Genomic DNA, 18,359 nt, shown 5'->3' on the forward strand with positions numbered 1-18,359 from the left:
TTCTAAATTATCCCCCTTCAAAAATGAAGTCACTCATAAAGCAGACTTTTCAGATAAGTTTGATATATTTTATTTGAAATCCTTATATCAGACCTGGAGGTTTTTCTTTGGCTTAACCAAATGGGGAAGATAATTCTAAAAATTATTTGGATCGTTGGCGGAAGATGAAAAGTGTCTCTTAGTTTTAGCTCCAGTGTTACAGAAATTTAACTATAGGCTGTCATTTCTGTCTTCCAAACAGCCCTGTTATTTCTCCACCATGAGACCAGTGGGTAGTGGAATAGCTTTAAACCTCTTACTGTATTAGATTTAGCTGAAGACAGTTTGTGGCTTCTGTGGTAGGTTTTGGTTTTTGTGGCCTTTTGATTGATCATGTGTTTTTTTTTTTTCTTGAAATAAATAAAGTTTGTGAATGAAGAGCAAATGTGGAAATGGATGATTCCACACAGCCTCCTAAATCATATGCCATTATGACTTGTATAAACACATGTTTATACTTAGAAATTTTGACTTTAAAGTGTTTACTCCTGCAGCCTTATTGTGGTTTACAGAAGACTTGGCATGCTGTATAATGATGACATATATGTAAGGAGATGATCATCTGGTGTACTTGGTTGTGAGGGAGGATGAACCCTTGACATAAATGAAGACCCAGATGAAAGTTTAAGTCTTGCCTTAATTTACTTTGCCAGTTCTTTTCCATCTGTTCGTGAGGTAGCACAGTTGTGCCTTCCTCTTTGATTTGATTGGATTGTCTGGTTTTAGGTGACTATGAAAAGCAATTTCTCCTGGTCACTGTTGCAAAAAATACCAGCTGCTTTGGTCCTCCCATCAGCCGGCGTAACAATAGTTACCCAGGGCGAAAATTAGATTAAGTCCTCCCGATGTGTTATTCAGGAGCTGCCTCTGACTTTCTGTCTTTGCCCAGTCTTTTTTTTTTTTTTTAAATTCTTAAGTTTTTTGTTTTACCAGGTTGCTACCGCTCAAAGACCAATTAGAACTTCAAGCACTGTTACTCGTCTTTAATCTATGATCATACTTTGGCTATGGTTAACCTGGTTTAATGCAAAGAATTAGAGCAAGGGATAACATTCAGCCTACAGTAAAACTTTATGTGCATGCAGTAATTGTTTTAGATATACTGACAATATTTTACACTGGATTTCACAGCCCATATTGCAACTATAAGATTGTCTTTGATATGTACAGATTGTGTGACCTCATAAGACATGTTTTAGGCCATAACTTAAGCAGGAATACTGAAGTACTTACCAACTGCCACACAATATCTTTTAGGATGAAGCGAAGATGTTTTATAGAGAAAGGTCAGCTTCATTGTGCCACCATACTGTTCTGCAAAAACATGCAAAAGAAAGTGCAATGACTAAGAAGAAGACATAATAATAATAATGGATTGCATTTATATAGCGCTTTTCGGGGCCCTCAAAGCGCTGTACAATTCCACTATTCATTCACTCTCACATTCACACACTGGTGGAGGCAAGCTACAGTTGTAGCCACAGCTGCCCTGGGGCAGACTGACAGAAGCGAGGCTGCCATATCGCGCCATTGGCCCCTCTGGCCATCACCAGTAGGTGGTAGGTGAAGTGTCTTGCCCAAGGACACAACGACCGAGACTGTCCGAGCCGGGGCTCGAACCGGAAACCTTCCGGTTACAAGACGAACTGCCAACTCTTTGAGCCACGATCGCCCTATCGTGGGTTTGTTTAATAGGGTTTGTTTGTTTGTTTTTAATAAAAACCAGCTGGCAATGCTATCACCTCACCTCACTGATATGTGGCTAAGAATATAGTCTCCAACAACTCGCTTGGTCATCAACCCAGTTCTTGCAACATTAGAGTGAATGCGTAAGATTTAGTTTCCCTGTTTGTTTTTGAGCTAAGGTGGCCACAATGAGTAGGGAGGGAACTGCTAACTGATAATCTTATCTACTCTGGGGAAATGTACTTATTTGCAGTCTTACCCAAAGTGTTGGAGTATCCTGTTGGGAGCCCTGGATGGAGGATCTTTATTGTAGCTGTCTCTTAGGAATGCAAGTTGTGAATCCTCTGATCTTAGAGAAACAGAACACTGTTTTCATTCAGTTAAGTGTGCATGCAAATTCAGCTTACTGTGTATATATGCTGTCATTGTAATTACCTTCATATAAACACGAATACTGTTGCTCCGCCTTGGGTTTGGAGAAAGGATATATCATCGCCAGATGCTTGTTCCATTTGCTTAGAAAGGCAACTGCATTACATGGCGGCAAGATCAGCAATTCTAGATCGCAGGCTGCTATCATACAAAACAAGGCTTTATTTAAACCATCACAGTCTGATTTTGTTTTCTGTAGACCTAAAGGTAGCAGTTCAGGTAGCTTCAGCTTAATCTCTTCACCTGTATTGTTCTAGATAAATCTGTCAGCAGGACAGGAAAGGAGCTACTGAGCAACAAAGTCTTTTCTGTGTTATTTTTTTAATTTTTTTGCAGGAGACAACCAGGACTGGGCAGGTCCAAGTTACCCACTCTAATACCATTTGAGAAGCTACTATGAATGAGCTGCCTTTTCTCATTTAGCCCAGAAGCTTTTAGGTTGGTGTGTTGATGAGGGGTTGAGCCAAGTTCGGTAATCGAGACCTAATTGATTAAACACGGAAACCTTTGGCAGTGTAAAGAAAGGAAGTCACAAGTAAGGTCTTTTAAAAATGTTCGCGTTGACTCTTGAGAGCGTCATGGAGACTTTTGCCATTATGTTTAATGTAAAGACTTTTTTTTTTTTTTTTTTTTTTGCGTGTTTAAATATTTTTTTTCCGTCTTAACACTGGAATTAAGAAGCCGTTACCTCAGCAGCCGGCACAGATGACAGATGAAGAGCTTATCTGTAATTTAGTAAAGCGTTTGTCTTTCAGTGTGTTCGGGCTTGTTGGCAACTTCCCATCTGTGGAACAAAAGCACTGTGAAGTGGCTGGATTTTAGTGCTGTCACAGCTTTGAGGAGACCGTAACCTCATTAGGTGGAGGAGTGACCTGTAGGCTCTCTGTAGTTGTGTGAAGAAGGCCCTCCGTCAGCAGCTCACCTCCACTTCCTCTGCTCTTCATCCAGCCAGGCACAAACATGCCTCATAGTCAGTACCCACTCCAGGATTTGTATTTGTTGATGTACGAGAAGCTGTAGCAACAGCATCCCACATACTGCCAATTAATCTATCGTCACAGGAGACGGGGCCTATCTATTTACATGATGTTAGAAATCTAATCCGCTATAATTATAGGTTTCCTTTGCAGAGTCATTTTATTTGTATTTTTATATTGTAAGTGGAGTAAGGAAAAAATAATTCAACAAGAGGAACCAATGGATATCATTTTAAGTAAGAAATATTTCTTAAATATTAATTTGTTCCTGCTGAAATTCTGTAGTTATTAGTTCATTTCCTCACTGATTACATGACAAGTGATGTGTGACAAGCAGATGTATCTAATAATAATGCCGATTAAGGGTTAGGATTCAAAAAGGAAGTTTGGTTTGAACAGAGGAACAAAGTAAAACTTTCTCTATTTTTTTCTATTTAATGTTAGTAAGATTCATGCAAAGGTTATTTCTGCCAATCTTTTTACTAAGTTGGAAATACCCAAAGATATTAAAATTTAAAATATCTAACCTTATTTTTTTTTATTGTTTTAAATAAGTTTTACATACCAATCGAATTCCTATTTGTCTAAAGCCAAAGTGCAGCCCCTGATAATAATTTATGTAGTGCTAGAGTAAAAAAAATATACCACTGTGCATCTCATTTACCCACGGTTCATGTCATTTTGTGATATAGGAACTCAAAATGATGCTAACTTAGCATCTTCTGTTTCAGCCATCAGTGCTGACTACATTTTCCTAAGGCGGCTCACTGAGAGTTTAAAAAACTACAAACCCATCCAAAGTTACTGAATTCCATGAGGAAACTCCAATATCCCCTAAACAAAGATGGCAAAAACACTGACTAAAAGACTTTAATTTGTGCTTTTTCCAGGTTGACTATCATCATATGCCGCATCCCTATATTGGCACTCAGTGATCAAAACTTTGAAAACTCCTAGTCTCAAGGTTTTGCTGTCTACAACAAACTTGGATGGAAATTTAATCTATAAATCTTAACCAATTAATTTTGTTGACGTTTTTATAGCTTTCTGAAATGCATTGCCATATTATTGGTGTGAGAGCCTTCAACTCTCGGTTTGGAAATAATGTATTCTATAATCATGCCAGCTGGTGGCATCAGCCACTGCCCTCTCATTTGTATTTGTAAACTATAATATAGCAGTCGTAAATAAAAGCATGAAAAGAACTGACCAGAGCCACTTTGATATTCAGCCATTTATTAAAGTTCACCTAAAATGGAATGTTTCAAACCCAAAGAAGATGAATAATAGTGATGATCCAGTAGAGCTATAGTGTCTTGCTATTAGAACAGTTCAAATTCTCTGGGTTGTTCTGTTCTTAGATCGCCTGCGTGGCATTTTCTCACTTTTACTTAGCCTGTTGTGATCCATTGAGACCACCCTGATGCTAACCGGAGCCTGCAGAGCATTTTGCCTTTCACTGAAAGTTCACTGTTGTGGGGCGGAGTCAGGTTGTGCACTTTTGAGATTAAACAGGAATACTTTAGGGATCACTTTGTTTCACATTTCAATCCTTTACCCCTGTAGGAGAAAGAAAGGCTCCGTCTCCAGCAAGAGCTATGTAATCCCCTGTCAGGCCGGCTGCTTGCTGTCCCCTGACTACACCTTTGTTTCTTTCTTACCCTCGCTCTTTCTCTGTCCTCTCCTCAACAGAATAATGCAGACCAAGTGGCCTTCCAAGTAGGCGGTGGCCTGTCTGCTCTGGAACAAATTTTACAGGTCATCACTGCTGCTTCCACACCCACCGCAGTTCCCCGCATTCCTCTCAAGTGAGTATCATCACAAAATTAAGAATTTTTGTATTCATGTGAACCAAAACATATAAATGTGTTTTTTGTTTTAATTGTTTGCTTTATTTATTTATTGCTTCTGGCTTGACCAGAGTTGGAGTTTGAATTTTAAAGATACTGATTAGACTACAAAATACATAAATCAATAACCATGGAGGACAACAAAAACACAAAACATAGAATCGGGTTAGGTTATTTATCTGTGGCAGTACACACCTTAAACACTCATTTTTAAAAAGACAAAGTTCTCTTAGTGCAGCTTTGTGTTGCAATAAATAAAAGCCAAAGCGTTGAATATACAGTGGTATTAACATTATCACATGTTGCTTTTTTGTTTGTTTGTTTGTTTTTGTATTTTTTCTAACTAAAAGATAAGAAAGGAAGGAAGGATGGGGATGCTTCTGAATGATCCATATTGTTTGTCTGTCTGTTCTCTGCTGAATTCACAGAGACTCTTAGCTTTTACAGTCCTTCTCTGCAATGACTCCTCTATGACTTTATCCTTTCAATGACAGTTGCTGCTCTGTTTGCTCCATGTGAACGTTTTTGCAATCGCATAAAGCAAGGGAGCTAATGTCAGCTAACCTACTTTATCAGCGTTTACAGTTGCTTCATCTCAATAAATACTCTCAAAATGTATTAATGAATAACAGCGCTGCCCTTCAACAAATGGGAAGCATTTCCATTTCTGTAATCAATTTGTGTTCTTTCTTTTCTCTCGAAACACAAAAAGCACATGTGTCCCATCTATCATTTAGAGTACGAAATATTTTTGAGTTGTGGGTCTGGCGCTTGCATGGCCTGCCAGTAGATAACTTCAGAGAGCCTGCCATAGTCACAAGTGGGACTCTGTAATGGACTTGAATGGCCTTGCTTCCCCCATTCATTAGCATTTACTGGTCTCTGAGTCTCTGCTAATGGACAAATGCTTCTTATATTTATAATGCTTTTAAAGGGCATCACATGTATATTGTTTCTTCTGGTTTTTTTTGTGTTCTCTCTTTCTCAATCATTGCAGTCTTTAAGAATTTCAAGCAGACTTCTGAATTCGAAGCAGTATTTTGTTGAAATGAGACTATCTTTGCAGCACAAAACGTGCTCACAATAATCTCCTTGGCATTGTACATCTCTTTAACATGCTTGAATGAAAAGGTAGATTATTAGGGCCATGTGTTTCTATTGTTGGGTAACAATACAAGCAAAGTCTTGAGTGAGGAAGAAATTATTTTTGCTATTGAAAAGGTCTAAAATGAATGGTTCTTTTCAATAGCTACAAAGGATTTTGTGATTATCTGAAGAAAAGCATGTGTATGATAGTTTATTTACAACATATACAACAGTTTAATAAATGAATGCACTTATTACAGTAACTTTGTACCCCAGAGGGTTGTAAGCAGAGATTTCTTTATGGTTTTTGTAAAATGTAAAACGCAGCAGAGGTCACGCTCTGTTCTTGTGTCAGTCAGGTCAGTGCAGTCGGCGGCTCATGACGAGATGCAACATAAGGACACAGCCCGGCCGTCTGCTTATCACTATCTGTCATCTGGATTGCTGTGTGGCCTAATGGGCTGCTATACAGACGCTAACCCCGGAGTGAGCTACATTATCTGTTTACAGTGATGCTGCCATATTGATCACCTCCTCCCACCAGATAAGCAGAGTGATTTACAAAAAAAGGCAGCTGCCGAGATGCTCCTGCCATATCTCTCCCAAGGGAAGCTGATTCCATCTTGTTACCATTACATTAATGAGCTAATTCCTCGACGAGGCTCCACTAATGTTCTGGTGTAACCCTGTGGTCGCTGGAGTGACTAGATCAGGGTTTATGCAGTCGCTGTCGTTAACGTCAGATGAAGAGATTTCTTACAAGAGGCACAATAACATCCCAAACTTTGGCATGAGCTTTGTTGAATTTACATCAGTTTAGATTTTTAACTTACTTTTGATTTTCATTGTTTTCATTATTTTTCCAGTAATTCATATTTGTCCCCATTTTAAGTCATTGTTATTAGAGACATTGTTTAATGTTAAGTGACACAGCTGAGGGTTGTATCCTCACAGTTTATTGTTGTATCAATACAGTCTTAGATTATAGTGAAAAATCCATTACAAGTCTACATGTATTATCAAATTAACTGTACAAAACCAAATATTATTAACTTTGATGTCTACAGGAATCACTAGACCTTATTTATGGTTGGGTTTCCTTTTTGATATTTGTGGTTAAGACTGCATACATAACTACATCATCTTATAGATGAACATTGAATCTTACCCCTCATCATGTGTGCCAGCTGCACAGAATCTAGCTGTTTTGTCCTACTCAGTTGAAAGTGTTTCTTTAGTGTGGGAGAAATAAATGAAGGGGTTGATCCTCGTTTCTGTAGCCGGTGTCCTTTTACTGTCCTTCCATAATGCAGATTATGAGTTTAGCTTAAATCCAGTGCATTTTTTTGTACACTGATGGAAACTTATACTGAGTTGGTATTTAGATTGCAGATGCCTTGTCCTTGTGACTGGAATAGGGGTCACAGTGGGGAAGGGAACAAAATGCACAAATGTTCACAGTCTCAGTGCAAAGTGTTATCTTCCTGTACACAAACTGAACAATGAGAGGAACAGAGGCGCTGATCTGTGCCATTAGGTAGCAAAGATGAAATTCAAACATTTATTTTCTGAGGGTCTGGTCATATTCTGTGTCGATAGTTTCCAGTAATTTAAAGAAAGACGGCGCTGTGATTGTAACAGGTGAGCTCCAGAGAGAAGTTTACAGTCCCTGGACATGCGTGTTAACCCAATTTGTCTTTCCACTTCTGTCTCACATGACCTGTTGTATCCTGTGAAATCAGACCTGCTACCTGTGGTTTTATTTCAGGATGTTTTCCGCCATTTGGGAGTGTGTGCGTGTGTAGGTGTGTGTGCCTTCACTTGTGTGCATGGTGCGGCGTGACGGCTCATCAGATTTCTCCTCCTTCATAGCAGGCCAGTGTGGCACGACAGCCAGGGTAGATGTCTTGGAAGCACTCAGGGTATCGGAGAGATCAACAGCAGAATCAAATTAAATGTCATTTAGATAGCTCTGAATGAAGGGATTGTTTGACAGCACAAGGAAATGGGTCTGCTCCTCACCTTTTATTTTGGCTTAGGATTCTTTTTCTTCCCCTGTTTAAGAGGCAAGGGCTCAACCTGATCTGGAAGTTAGTCAGATTTCTACAGCGCTGCCCCCGTCAGGCTTGACTGCACACATAGGAAACTCACAGAAAGGGCGAGGAATGTGAGACTGAGGTTGAGGAGCACAGATCTCATTGCTGATAACTCAAGGCAGTGACAAAAAGCATAAAGACCCTTTTTATGTGCTTGTTGTCCTGTTGTCAGCTGAACAGACAGTTGGCCATTTACCTTGATAAATGGACTTGGGTGAAAGATAGCTGCAATCCATAGCCGTATGTCTAAGCGCTAGGGAACCTGTGTTTATGGTTGTTACTTCTGATTTATTCCAGAGAGTTTATTAGCCACACTCTGGGTTTTTTTGCAGACAAATCCTCTGCTTCTGGAATAGTTTTGTGCTGTTATATTATTGAATTATTTGTTTGCCTATCCTTGTTGATTATGATCACTAAAAACCAGCTGGCTCCTGTGGTTTTAAGTGGTTTATGGGGGTGCGAGACAAGATCAAGTGCACTACTTTCATGTCTGTATGAATATGCCTACCTTTCATGTAAAATAATATTCCTTGCTTGTGTGGGATTAAATTTAGTGTAGGGAACGTACATTGTTCTTTTATTTACACATTATGGTCTGTCTTAAACTCCGCTCCCAAGTCCACCAGTGATGATCCATGTTGATACTTAAAAGCTTAAATCCTGGGATAGCCAGCAGTTTTGGAAACCTGGTAAACACAATATTTCCAATGTAATGAGAATCCCATAGTGGTGTAGGGTGAGGAATGTGGAGAGTTTAAATAGACTGGTGCACATCAGTCCCCACAAAGTTTTGGTGTAACACGAGAAAGGGTGGTGTGGCACTTTACCAAATTGTTCCTCAAAATCTTTGACTGGAGCTGTCAATGAGGGCTGTTTAGAGGGGTGAGATTCCCAGAGGGGCTGGACTATCAGGTGTCGTGCTCATCAAGCTCAATTAGGTGGGAGGAAACCAAAGACAGATCACCGCGGTGGTTCATTGTACACTCTGGTGTAAGGGCATATAGCTCAAACACGCCTTTGACAGCTTACTCATTTGTTAAGAGATGGCCATAGACAGCCCTGATTAGCTGTGTTACAAAGCAACTGAATGCTCATTACATGAGAAGTTAATTGAGTTGAAGGCCTCTCTTACTACTTTCCAAGCAATTTAATAAGAATACCCTGATCAGTCTTGCCTTGAATTCATTTTTAAAAGTAGTTTTAACTGTTCTACTACTGTTGGACTATTTTTTTTGTTCTAATAATACACTTTGTAGTATCATTTAGTAAAGTAAATATCCAGTGTGTCCTTATAGTCTCCTTTAAGAGGGTGGAGTGTAGGGTGGTGGTGGCTGAGGAGCTGTTGGAGCAGCCGGAGTGTATCCCAGCTGACGCTTCCTGGACTGGTCACCAGTTAGTCACAGGGATGGGACGCTAAACCGTGGAAACAGCAGTTTTCACAAGGAAAAGTGTTTTGCAGCAGCCAATGTGAATACAGGGGTATACTTAAACTTTGTCACCATGGGAACACTTTAAAAAATGAAGTCACGGATAGACTGCATTTAAAAAGTCTCAGCTGTGGACAGACCGACCAAAATGTGAAACAAAATGAAGTCGGTGCCGTAGCACTAGATTGGACAATAAAAAGGGGATTTGACAGTGCAATAAATAAATTTCTAATGACTTATTTGGAGTTTTCTTTCTTTCTTTTTTTCTGCTTTTATTTGTCCTAAAAACAGTTATATCCATCAAAATTCCACACAAGCATTTGGCAGATTGCAAACCCTCAAAATCTCAGTGTAACCTGAATGCTAACATGACAGTAATCAAGTCAAACCCTTCCTTGCCATTTAATCTGATCGATAATTTGATAACCCTACTATTGTGCACTACTTCACTCAGATGTCACATAATCTCGAATGACACGCCGGTGACCGAAAGTAATTCGTGACCGAAAGTAATTCGTGTCCCTTTGAAGATTGTACACGGCAGCTACCAGTGTTTTCATGGGTGAAAAGTTTTTGAGTTGTCGGTTTGGTGTTTGTGTCGAAGCGAATTTTTGTGCAACGTTGACTCGAGAATCGAGCAGTGAGAATCTGATGCTGCATGACTGCACACAAAGCAAAGTTTGGTTGAGTTCTCATGTTACCTCACCTTGTTGTTCTACAAACGCTCCCCGTATCAGTGCACTTAACCATTAGTTAACTTTTTCCAGTTCATAAAGACATGAACTCCTCAAATATCTGTCAATGTATTTGCCGCACATTTAATGATACAGTTTGTAGTTTTTTGACGTGATTGTTTAGCGCTCTCTCATTGTTTTCAGGTGTATGGACGTAATCCTTGATGTCAAACTTGGTTGCTATCCTCGAAACATAATGTTTCTCATATTGTTACACCGTTCGATGTCTTAGAGCTTTAAACTGTTCTGTCAGTAATGTTAAAAAAAAAAAGTGGGCAGCGTTATTGACAGACGTTAGTGAACCTCCACCTAATCCATTTTTCTTCACAGTCCCAGTGTGGTTTGACCGAAAACGCGCAGCAGATGTGAAGGTTCGGTAGATATCAAAATGTTTACCACTTGAAATAAACATGGCCTACTTTAGGCACTGGAGAGGCGGATTCCTTTCTTCCAGCGAGCAGATAGGACACGCTATTTCTCCAATGGCTAAAATATACAGTTGTCAGAAAATATTAACTGATGAAACGGGGCAAGGGGGGGAGTAGCAGTCACAGCAGAATGATTGGTCAGTTATCTGAAGCATTAATCTTCTCTGGGGCTTGTTGTAGAGTAGACATAATACAGAGGCACGCTGACGGGCTCAGCGCTGACTGCTGCCTGGGGCTGCCTGGCGGCTGTGCTGTGAGGAGCTGCTAAGAGAAATAGTTTTATCTCTCCAGCGGAAATGCTGCACCATCTCTGCCAAGATGAGACCGAGATTGAACTCAGCACCTCTGAAGGTGGCTCTCGTGAAGGGAGTGTGCGCATAAGTAGCTGATATGAGTGTTTTATATCTCAAATCGGTTTCCTTACTCTTGCTGTCAGTGAGATATGCTTTTGACTTGTGAAGACAAACTGCACCCTTAAGGAACCACAAATATAGAAGAGTGTGTTTGGTTTTCTAATGCCTGCAGATAGTCTTGTCAGTGCCCCGGTCACGTTTACATCCCAGTAGTTCATGTTCTTTAACAAATTGGAAGGGGTAAAGCGTTGTGCCCTGAGGTTTGTCTTATGTCAAGCTTTTGATCAATAACAGTTTTGTCATCTTTTTCTGTTAGATCCCTCTGTTCTGCTGTAAATATCTACAACCTGGCATGCTCCTGCTGCGCGCTCAACTGCTCCTATGTGCTGTTTAGCAACAAGATAGTCCTCCTTATGGACCTGCTGCTGCATCAGCTAACAGTAAGTGTGTGCATCCCAATGCAGAAGATGAGAGATGCAATGTAATACAGTGTTTTGTGTGATTAGTTTCTGCCAACAACATTATTTACATTCCTATTAAGTACAGGAAATATAGAGGCAAACATGCTCAAAGGGTGCTTCCAGGTGTGATCAAACAAACACAGCCTCTCTCCTAGCCACACATAAATGTTGCACATGTTAAGAATTCCATGTTTTCTTTACATTTATCTGCTCATATACACTGGCTTGACCATAAAGGAAGCAGCGTTTTTACTGCTGTCTGCTACAACCGCAGTGTTAATGAAAGACAGAGTATGACAAAGAGCTAGCGAGTAACAAACCGTTGCCCGACTTCTCCACAGATGCCTCTCAACTGAGGGAATGTGAGAGCATAGTCACTCGGGGAGGCACGCGGGCATGGGAGGCTGCATTGCGGCGGCATGTCAGCCCCATATCCCTCAGCACTCTGAGAGAAGGACTGTAAACATCAGTCCGCTCCACACATCCAACGGTGGCGGCTCACTGGAGCCGCCTACACTCGCAACCCAGACAGGACAAGGCACAGACACAGGGCTGTGGTGCACGCATGAACTCTACTGGGGCTTCCTTCCCCAGTCGAGTTCCAATCCAAGCAGTCATATTTCCTTAGGGCACAGAGGGAGAGGTTCGCCTGTATGCTTCAGTTTATATAAAACATATCCCCACAGCTGCTCTGCTGACTGACATATCCAACAGCACCGCAGAGGATGAACTAACTTTTCTCCTCACGTTGACTGCAGATTAAGAGTTGAGCTCAACATTCACTCGAACTCCGATTCGATTCATAAGTTGTGATTTTATTTGTTTGATTTTTTTAAGTTTACAACTTATATATATAACTTTGAGTTTTGCCTACGCCTGCACATATTCATGTGCGCGTCCATGTTTTGGAATTTGTGTGAGAGTAAAGCAGTGGGGGTTGCACTGCCATATGAACATGCCCCCTTTTAATTAGATTTGTGGAGAATGTCGGTGGATTTACCTACGCTGTCAGCATTCACCCTAACCATTAGACCAAATGGGAAGGTTCGACCTTTGCGGGGTTTCACATTAAACAGTAGCACTATATTTTAGCGGTGGGCTGCTGTTTTCGTGAAGTTTGCCTGGAAATAAAAATGAGACGAATACTTGTGTTGCTGTGCTGTTTGATTTCTTTCTGCAGCCTTTTTATTTGGGACTATATCTTGTCGTGTGGCTGGTTTATTGTATATCTTTTTCATGTTTCAGGTTTGCATACCTCAAGAAATGCTTTGAAAAGCTTTTTGCATTTCTTTGGAGAAGGGGATATGACTTTAACTACATTCTGATATTTTAAAATGTAATATTGTCAATATAAGACAATTGTAAATGGCTGTTAATTTTTTTTAAGACTGTTCTGGTTGTAACATGGCTTAGGTATAAGAGGCTGTAGCCATATGTTATGGTTACAGCCTCGGCACCTCCATGCATTTTTATCTGAAGTGTTAAATCGTTATTGTGATATCGTAATGGTGTTAATTGTAGCTGTTAGTAAAAACTAATTTTTCATCCACTGATAAAAGGTCTATTATTCTTGCATGAATTAAATGTAATTAACAGTATAACAATACAATTTGTTAGAAATGATTTTATTTAATGCTGCTACTTTTCTGTTTCCAACAGGGAAAATCTGCAAGAATTTAACATTAACATCTTTGCTAATTAAACTGTATTTAAAATTTATGCTGAAAACTAAGTTTTCAAGCTTCTAATATTATATTTCTACTGTAGTCTCTCAACATTAGGGTTCATAAAAAAAATCTAGTGTAGATAAAATAAGTTTATAATTGCTTGTTGTGCTTTCTTATTTCAACATTTCCCCCCACGCCCCCTCTTTTATTCTAACAGCTCTACGTCCCTGATGAGGACAAGTCCATTTTTGGGCGCAGTGTAAACAAACAAGTCTTTGAGGGTTTGACGACAGGCCTTCTTCAGACTATTTCTACCATCCTGGGGTCCCTGTGGCCTCATATCTCTGACTCTGGGCAAGGTGAAAACACGTGCATTTCCTCCCAAGATGCCAAGGTCAAGAGCTCTGCCGCAGAGTCCTTCAACACTCGCACACAAGATCTAATCAGGTATTTTCCCTCCGTTGCTCTATACTACTCTCATGCTGCTTCTCCTCCTCCTGCATGGCTCCCTTTTTTCTCTCCTGCACATCACTTCTGGACTCCTCTTCACTGGGTTTAGAGTTGGTCAACAACATGCCTTATGTAAAGAATATCCTGACAGAATGACAGTTTGCTTGGAAGCGGTCCAAGCAGCGTCTTGTTAGAATGGGAGTAGTGTGAGAATGAGGTATAATCTGGCTTCCTTCCAGCTTGTGCTACATTTTAAGTAAAATCTGCTTCTCAGGGGGGGAGAGTCACAAAGTGGCATGATACGCTCACTTCCAAAGCTTTGAAAGTTACCCTTGAACCTGGTTTTCAAGCTATGTGGGTCTGTGCTATAGCAGTCGAGGCTGTGATGGAGAAATGTGGACTGTGAGGAAAGGCAGGCCCGGCCTCATGACACCTTGTGGACTAGTGCAGTCTTTCCAGTATCCCTCCCACAAACCATGATTCATCTGGACAGAGCAGCTGCACAGACCCACCAATCTCATCCACTGACCCAGTTATAACCCTAGAGGCAAGAGAGGGCCTGAGAAAAATGGTGTCTTCAGGCTGATAGTCTTGAGTACAAATGCAAGATTTACCTCAACTGTCTTAAAATGTGTATGCGAGAAAGAATATAAGATGAAAACATTGTAAGTGTTTGCAAAAGTCTCCCTTTTTAAAACAATCTATTGTATATAGCACTTTAAAGACTCTCCTCACATCGTTTCTGCCCATTGTTGGTTTCTCAGTTTGTTTTGGGCTGCTTTTAGTCCACTGTATGTGTTGTGTTTCCAGTGCATGATCAAATAGTGCAACACGAAGTGGCAAGGGCGACCACCAAACAGGTTTTTAAACAGAGAGCAGGCACAGGACAAAAGTGTGATGAAAGATCCTTTCAGCCCAAGTAAAGACGTGGAAGAGGATCAAGTCAAAACAATGGCACTTGGTTCAAGTGTCCATTTCAGTTCATAATCACCTGTTTGGAGAGGAGATCAGTGAGTGACAGTTCTAACAGAAACGCTATACAAAAGAAGTGAACGTTGAAAATGGTGATAAGACGAGGGAAAACTGACTTCACAGCAGCAACTTGAAAGTCTGGACTGGCAGCTGCAGTTCCCTCTAGATTTCCGTAAGCTCTTTGTACCCAAAGGTTAACGCATGCGGGAGCTTTGAGAAGACTAGCCTCGGGTCAGGAGACTGTTAAGGGCCCAGAGCTGGGCTGGCACAGGGGCCACAACAGCCCTTTAATGATACTATTAGCAGTGATTTGTGGCTGAAAGAGTACAGGGAACATGATCATGAGACCTGTCATTGGCAAAGACAAATTGAAGATATCACAGTAATAGCAGGGGGTGGATGGCTTAGGTGAGGTATTGGCTTTCAGCTGTACCACTGTGAAGGTATGCACAGTAAAGGTCTTTGTTTGCCTGTGCGATTAGCTTTTTACCAAGAATGTTCCCCACTTTTAACTTGTTTTAACATTTAGGGACAAATTGAATAAACCCCGGTATGCATTTTCCTCTCTGTTTGCTTTCCAGCTATGTGGTAAACATGGGGTTGATTGACAAGCTGTACGGCTGCTTCTTGTCAGTCCAAGGTCCTGTAGATGAGCAGCCCAAGATGTCAGCCTTCCTCCAGCAAGCCTCGGCTCTGCTGCACAGCATGTGCAAGCTGTGCTTTGTCGTAACTGGACGGTGAGCCTGTTTCTTACTCGTTACACACCTCGACATCTTTGTGATCTCTTGATCGTCCTCTGACAATCAGTACACACACCTCTCTGTACAAGTAATGACAGAGGCTGAGTCACTGTCTGTGTTTTCTTTTTTTCTTTTTTCTTTTTTTTTTTTTTTTTGGACTGTCAAAAGGATCCATAAAAACGGCTCTCTTTGTTACTCAAACAAATCTGTCGTTCCTCTGCAATCAGCCAGCAGGTCATTCACTCCAGTCAGCAAGCTGGCTAAGCTGTCGTTATTGAAGATGGAGATAGGCATCTACTTGACCCAGTGCTCTGTCACTCACCATAAACCTTAGCCTGCAGTGGAGGGGGAGCCCACCCACATGTGCTACGGTGACCTCTACTCAAAGAGATTCAGTGGCGCCGCTGACGGAGGCTAAGCATACTATCACACCAAGGGACATCAGTGCCACAGTTTTTGACTTTAAAGGGAAAAGGGGGACCGTAATAACAGAAATATCAGAATAATATTCAAAATGACATTTTAAATGCAATTTGACATCCCAAATCTAAGTAGCAGTGTTGTCTAAACAAACTTAACATTTTCAGTGTCAGACACTGTGTTGCTATACCTTGCCAGCTATAATGTGCTGCAGTATTAATAACCAGTTGCTTCACACTGCAGTGCCAAAGAACAGCTAGAACTCTGGATGACACTGAATATTTGTGAGAAAACGGTGTTTAATGACACTAAAAGCAGCAACCGGTGAGCTCTGTCCCGCGACGGCTATCTGTGTGTCATGCAGAAGAGTGCTCATGGGGTAGTGGGATATTTGTGCCATGCCAGTTGCTGTGTCAGGGGATTATAATGGCATTACGAGGCTGTGTTCTTGCCTAGCAGCATATTTCACACAAAGCCTGTTGGCTAACATCAAGTATCAGCATGCACTGTAGGTTCCATCCAAAGGTCACACACCCTCCATTCTGCATGGCTGCAAATCATAGCGGGTGCTGCTGCAGGAGTCTTAAATTGTCTCTGTGCGAGCCTAGGGTTTTCACTGGAGTCATCCGCATTGCAACGGAGAGTCTTGAAAAACATTACTGCAGTAATTACTTTCTTTTCTTTTTTCATTTTAAAGATTGCAGTAATTTTGATGATTATCTCCTGTAGTGGTTTCTCAAGTCAAGTCTCAGATTGGGTTTTATGACGTTTTTACTTTTAAAAACCTAAACCAACAAACTGTTTAATTCTTATGATGCTTTTGTCCTGCTTTGATCTACTTGCCTGTCTGCCAAGATTATCTTGTAATTTTATTTATTGTTTTAATTTATTTTTATATTAAATGCAAGTATAACAAAAACAGTGCGTTGCCAGTCCCCTTAACCAACACGGTAACGTCTTTGTTGAGCCAAACAAACCCGAGACAGACTCTGAGTAAATGTACTAGAGCGCTCAGCACCTTGTCAGCCAACTCACTGCAGTCTACCAGCTTGAAATCACTGCCATGAGCTTCACATCGCGGTATTGCTGTGTTTACTGTAGGAGGAGTGCGAGGGAAAGGGCTAATCTTGAATCTTGAAGGTCTCCCTCCTTAGCTAATCTGGCTGTCAGTTTATGGTACTTATTAAGTCAAAAATGAAGCAGCTTGGAAGCTTCTTGCATGCAACAAAATGAAAAAGTGTTATTCCATGAATAAACCAGAGGCACACAAATGGCAGGAGATGAACTTGAGAGCTGCCGTGTGATCCAGCCGGGTAATATACAGTACATTTCAAACTTGGTGCTCTTCCACTCGCCCCAGTCAGGTAATCCAGCAGCGTTAACAGCGTAGTATCTCTTATCTAAAGGAAAATCTTTTTTAAGCTTGTGTCTGGTGAGTAAATCAAGAAGCTGCCGAGGTCTGAGCTGTGTTTTGTCTCCTTAGTTTGGGGATGTGGCATCAGCTGCAGAAAAGAACAAAATATTTAAAGTATTTCCTAAAGTATTGTGTAATGTGTTCCAGTATGATTGTCGTTCTATTTGTCAGTGTTCTTCCCCATCGATTTATTTTAGTTTTGTGTTTTTGTATTTTTGTTTCTGAGCATACAGTTGCATGTCTTCCTCTTTAGTGCTCCCAGTATATTCGACAATAAACGCCAGGACCCAACTGGACTGACGGCACTCTTGCAGTCGACAGACTTGGTAGGGGTGGTGCACACCCTGTATTGTATCCTGCTTCACAGTTTCTTGCCAGAGTCTGCTTGCCAGAGTCAGGAGCCCTACGGCCCTGGGGTCATCCAGGTGGCTTTACAAGGCATCCGCTTCCTCAACAGTTTTGCCCTTCTTGACCTGTCTGCCTTCCAGGTAAAATGATCAAATGTATTCTGATTCCTTTTTATTTATTAATAAAGATTTTGCACATTGTTGACAGTTACATAATATAAATATAAAGCAGGAGAATATTTAAATTACCTAAAAGTGCCCTGGATTTAATAAATCTGTGTATATCATCAGCTGAGTGTTAGTATATTTCCATTATAAGACTTTATTCTCCCCATGACAAAGATGACCTGTGCACATAAACACAGGTACCCTTTGACACCCCCCATCCCCAGGTCATTTTTTGGGGGGGTTGAATAGAGCAGTAAGGGTCAGCAGTTCGAACAGAAAGCGAGTGATTATCACTGTATGCAGGGCCATACATTACCCAGCGCAAGGAGGGGAGGGCGACAGCTTCACTGTGCTAAGTCACCGCATAGACTGAAAGCCAGAAGAGTGAGCGAGAATGCTGTTAATTATCTTAATGTCTTGTGGTAATTACTTTGAAGCAGCTTCCTCTCACTGACCCGCCATATTCAGGCAACTCAAAACAGCTGGAAATGAAAGCGTTTTACTGTCGTAGTTTTATGAACATTTTAAATAATGTGTGGTTTCTGGTTTTTGGTTGGTTTTTTGGGTTTTTTTAAGAAGAAGGAAAAAAAAGCCATGAGTTGTAATCACCTC

General features: G+C 40.8%; 1 protein-coding gene across 3 annotated transcripts in view; it reads left to right on the forward strand.

The window, feature by feature from the left end:
- scaper (S-phase cyclin A-associated protein in the ER) overlaps nucleotides 1–18,359 on the forward strand; it is a 58,285-nt gene that overhangs the window by 31,484 nt on the left and 8,442 nt on the right. For all 3 annotated transcript variants that reach the window (XM_085461823.1, XM_085461825.1, XM_085461824.1), the window contains 5 exons: nucleotides 4,827–4,942; nucleotides 11,425–11,548; nucleotides 13,454–13,683; nucleotides 15,240–15,395; nucleotides 17,486–17,720. In XM_085461823.1, coding sequence (XP_085317949.1) covers nucleotides 4,827–4,942; nucleotides 11,425–11,548; nucleotides 13,454–13,683; nucleotides 15,240–15,395; nucleotides 17,486–17,720 — 861 coding nt within the window. The remainder of the gene's footprint in view (nucleotides 1–4,826; nucleotides 4,943–11,424; nucleotides 11,549–13,453; nucleotides 13,684–15,239; nucleotides 15,396–17,485; nucleotides 17,721–18,359) is intronic.

This window comes from Copadichromis virginalis, linkage group LG7, assembly GCF_057382275.1.
Source record: "Copadichromis virginalis isolate Kocher_CV1m ecotype Utaka linkage group LG7, C_Virginalis_male_GT1.1, whole genome shotgun sequence".
Taxonomy (NCBI): domain Eukaryota; kingdom Metazoa; phylum Chordata; class Actinopteri; order Cichliformes; family Cichlidae; genus Copadichromis; species Copadichromis virginalis.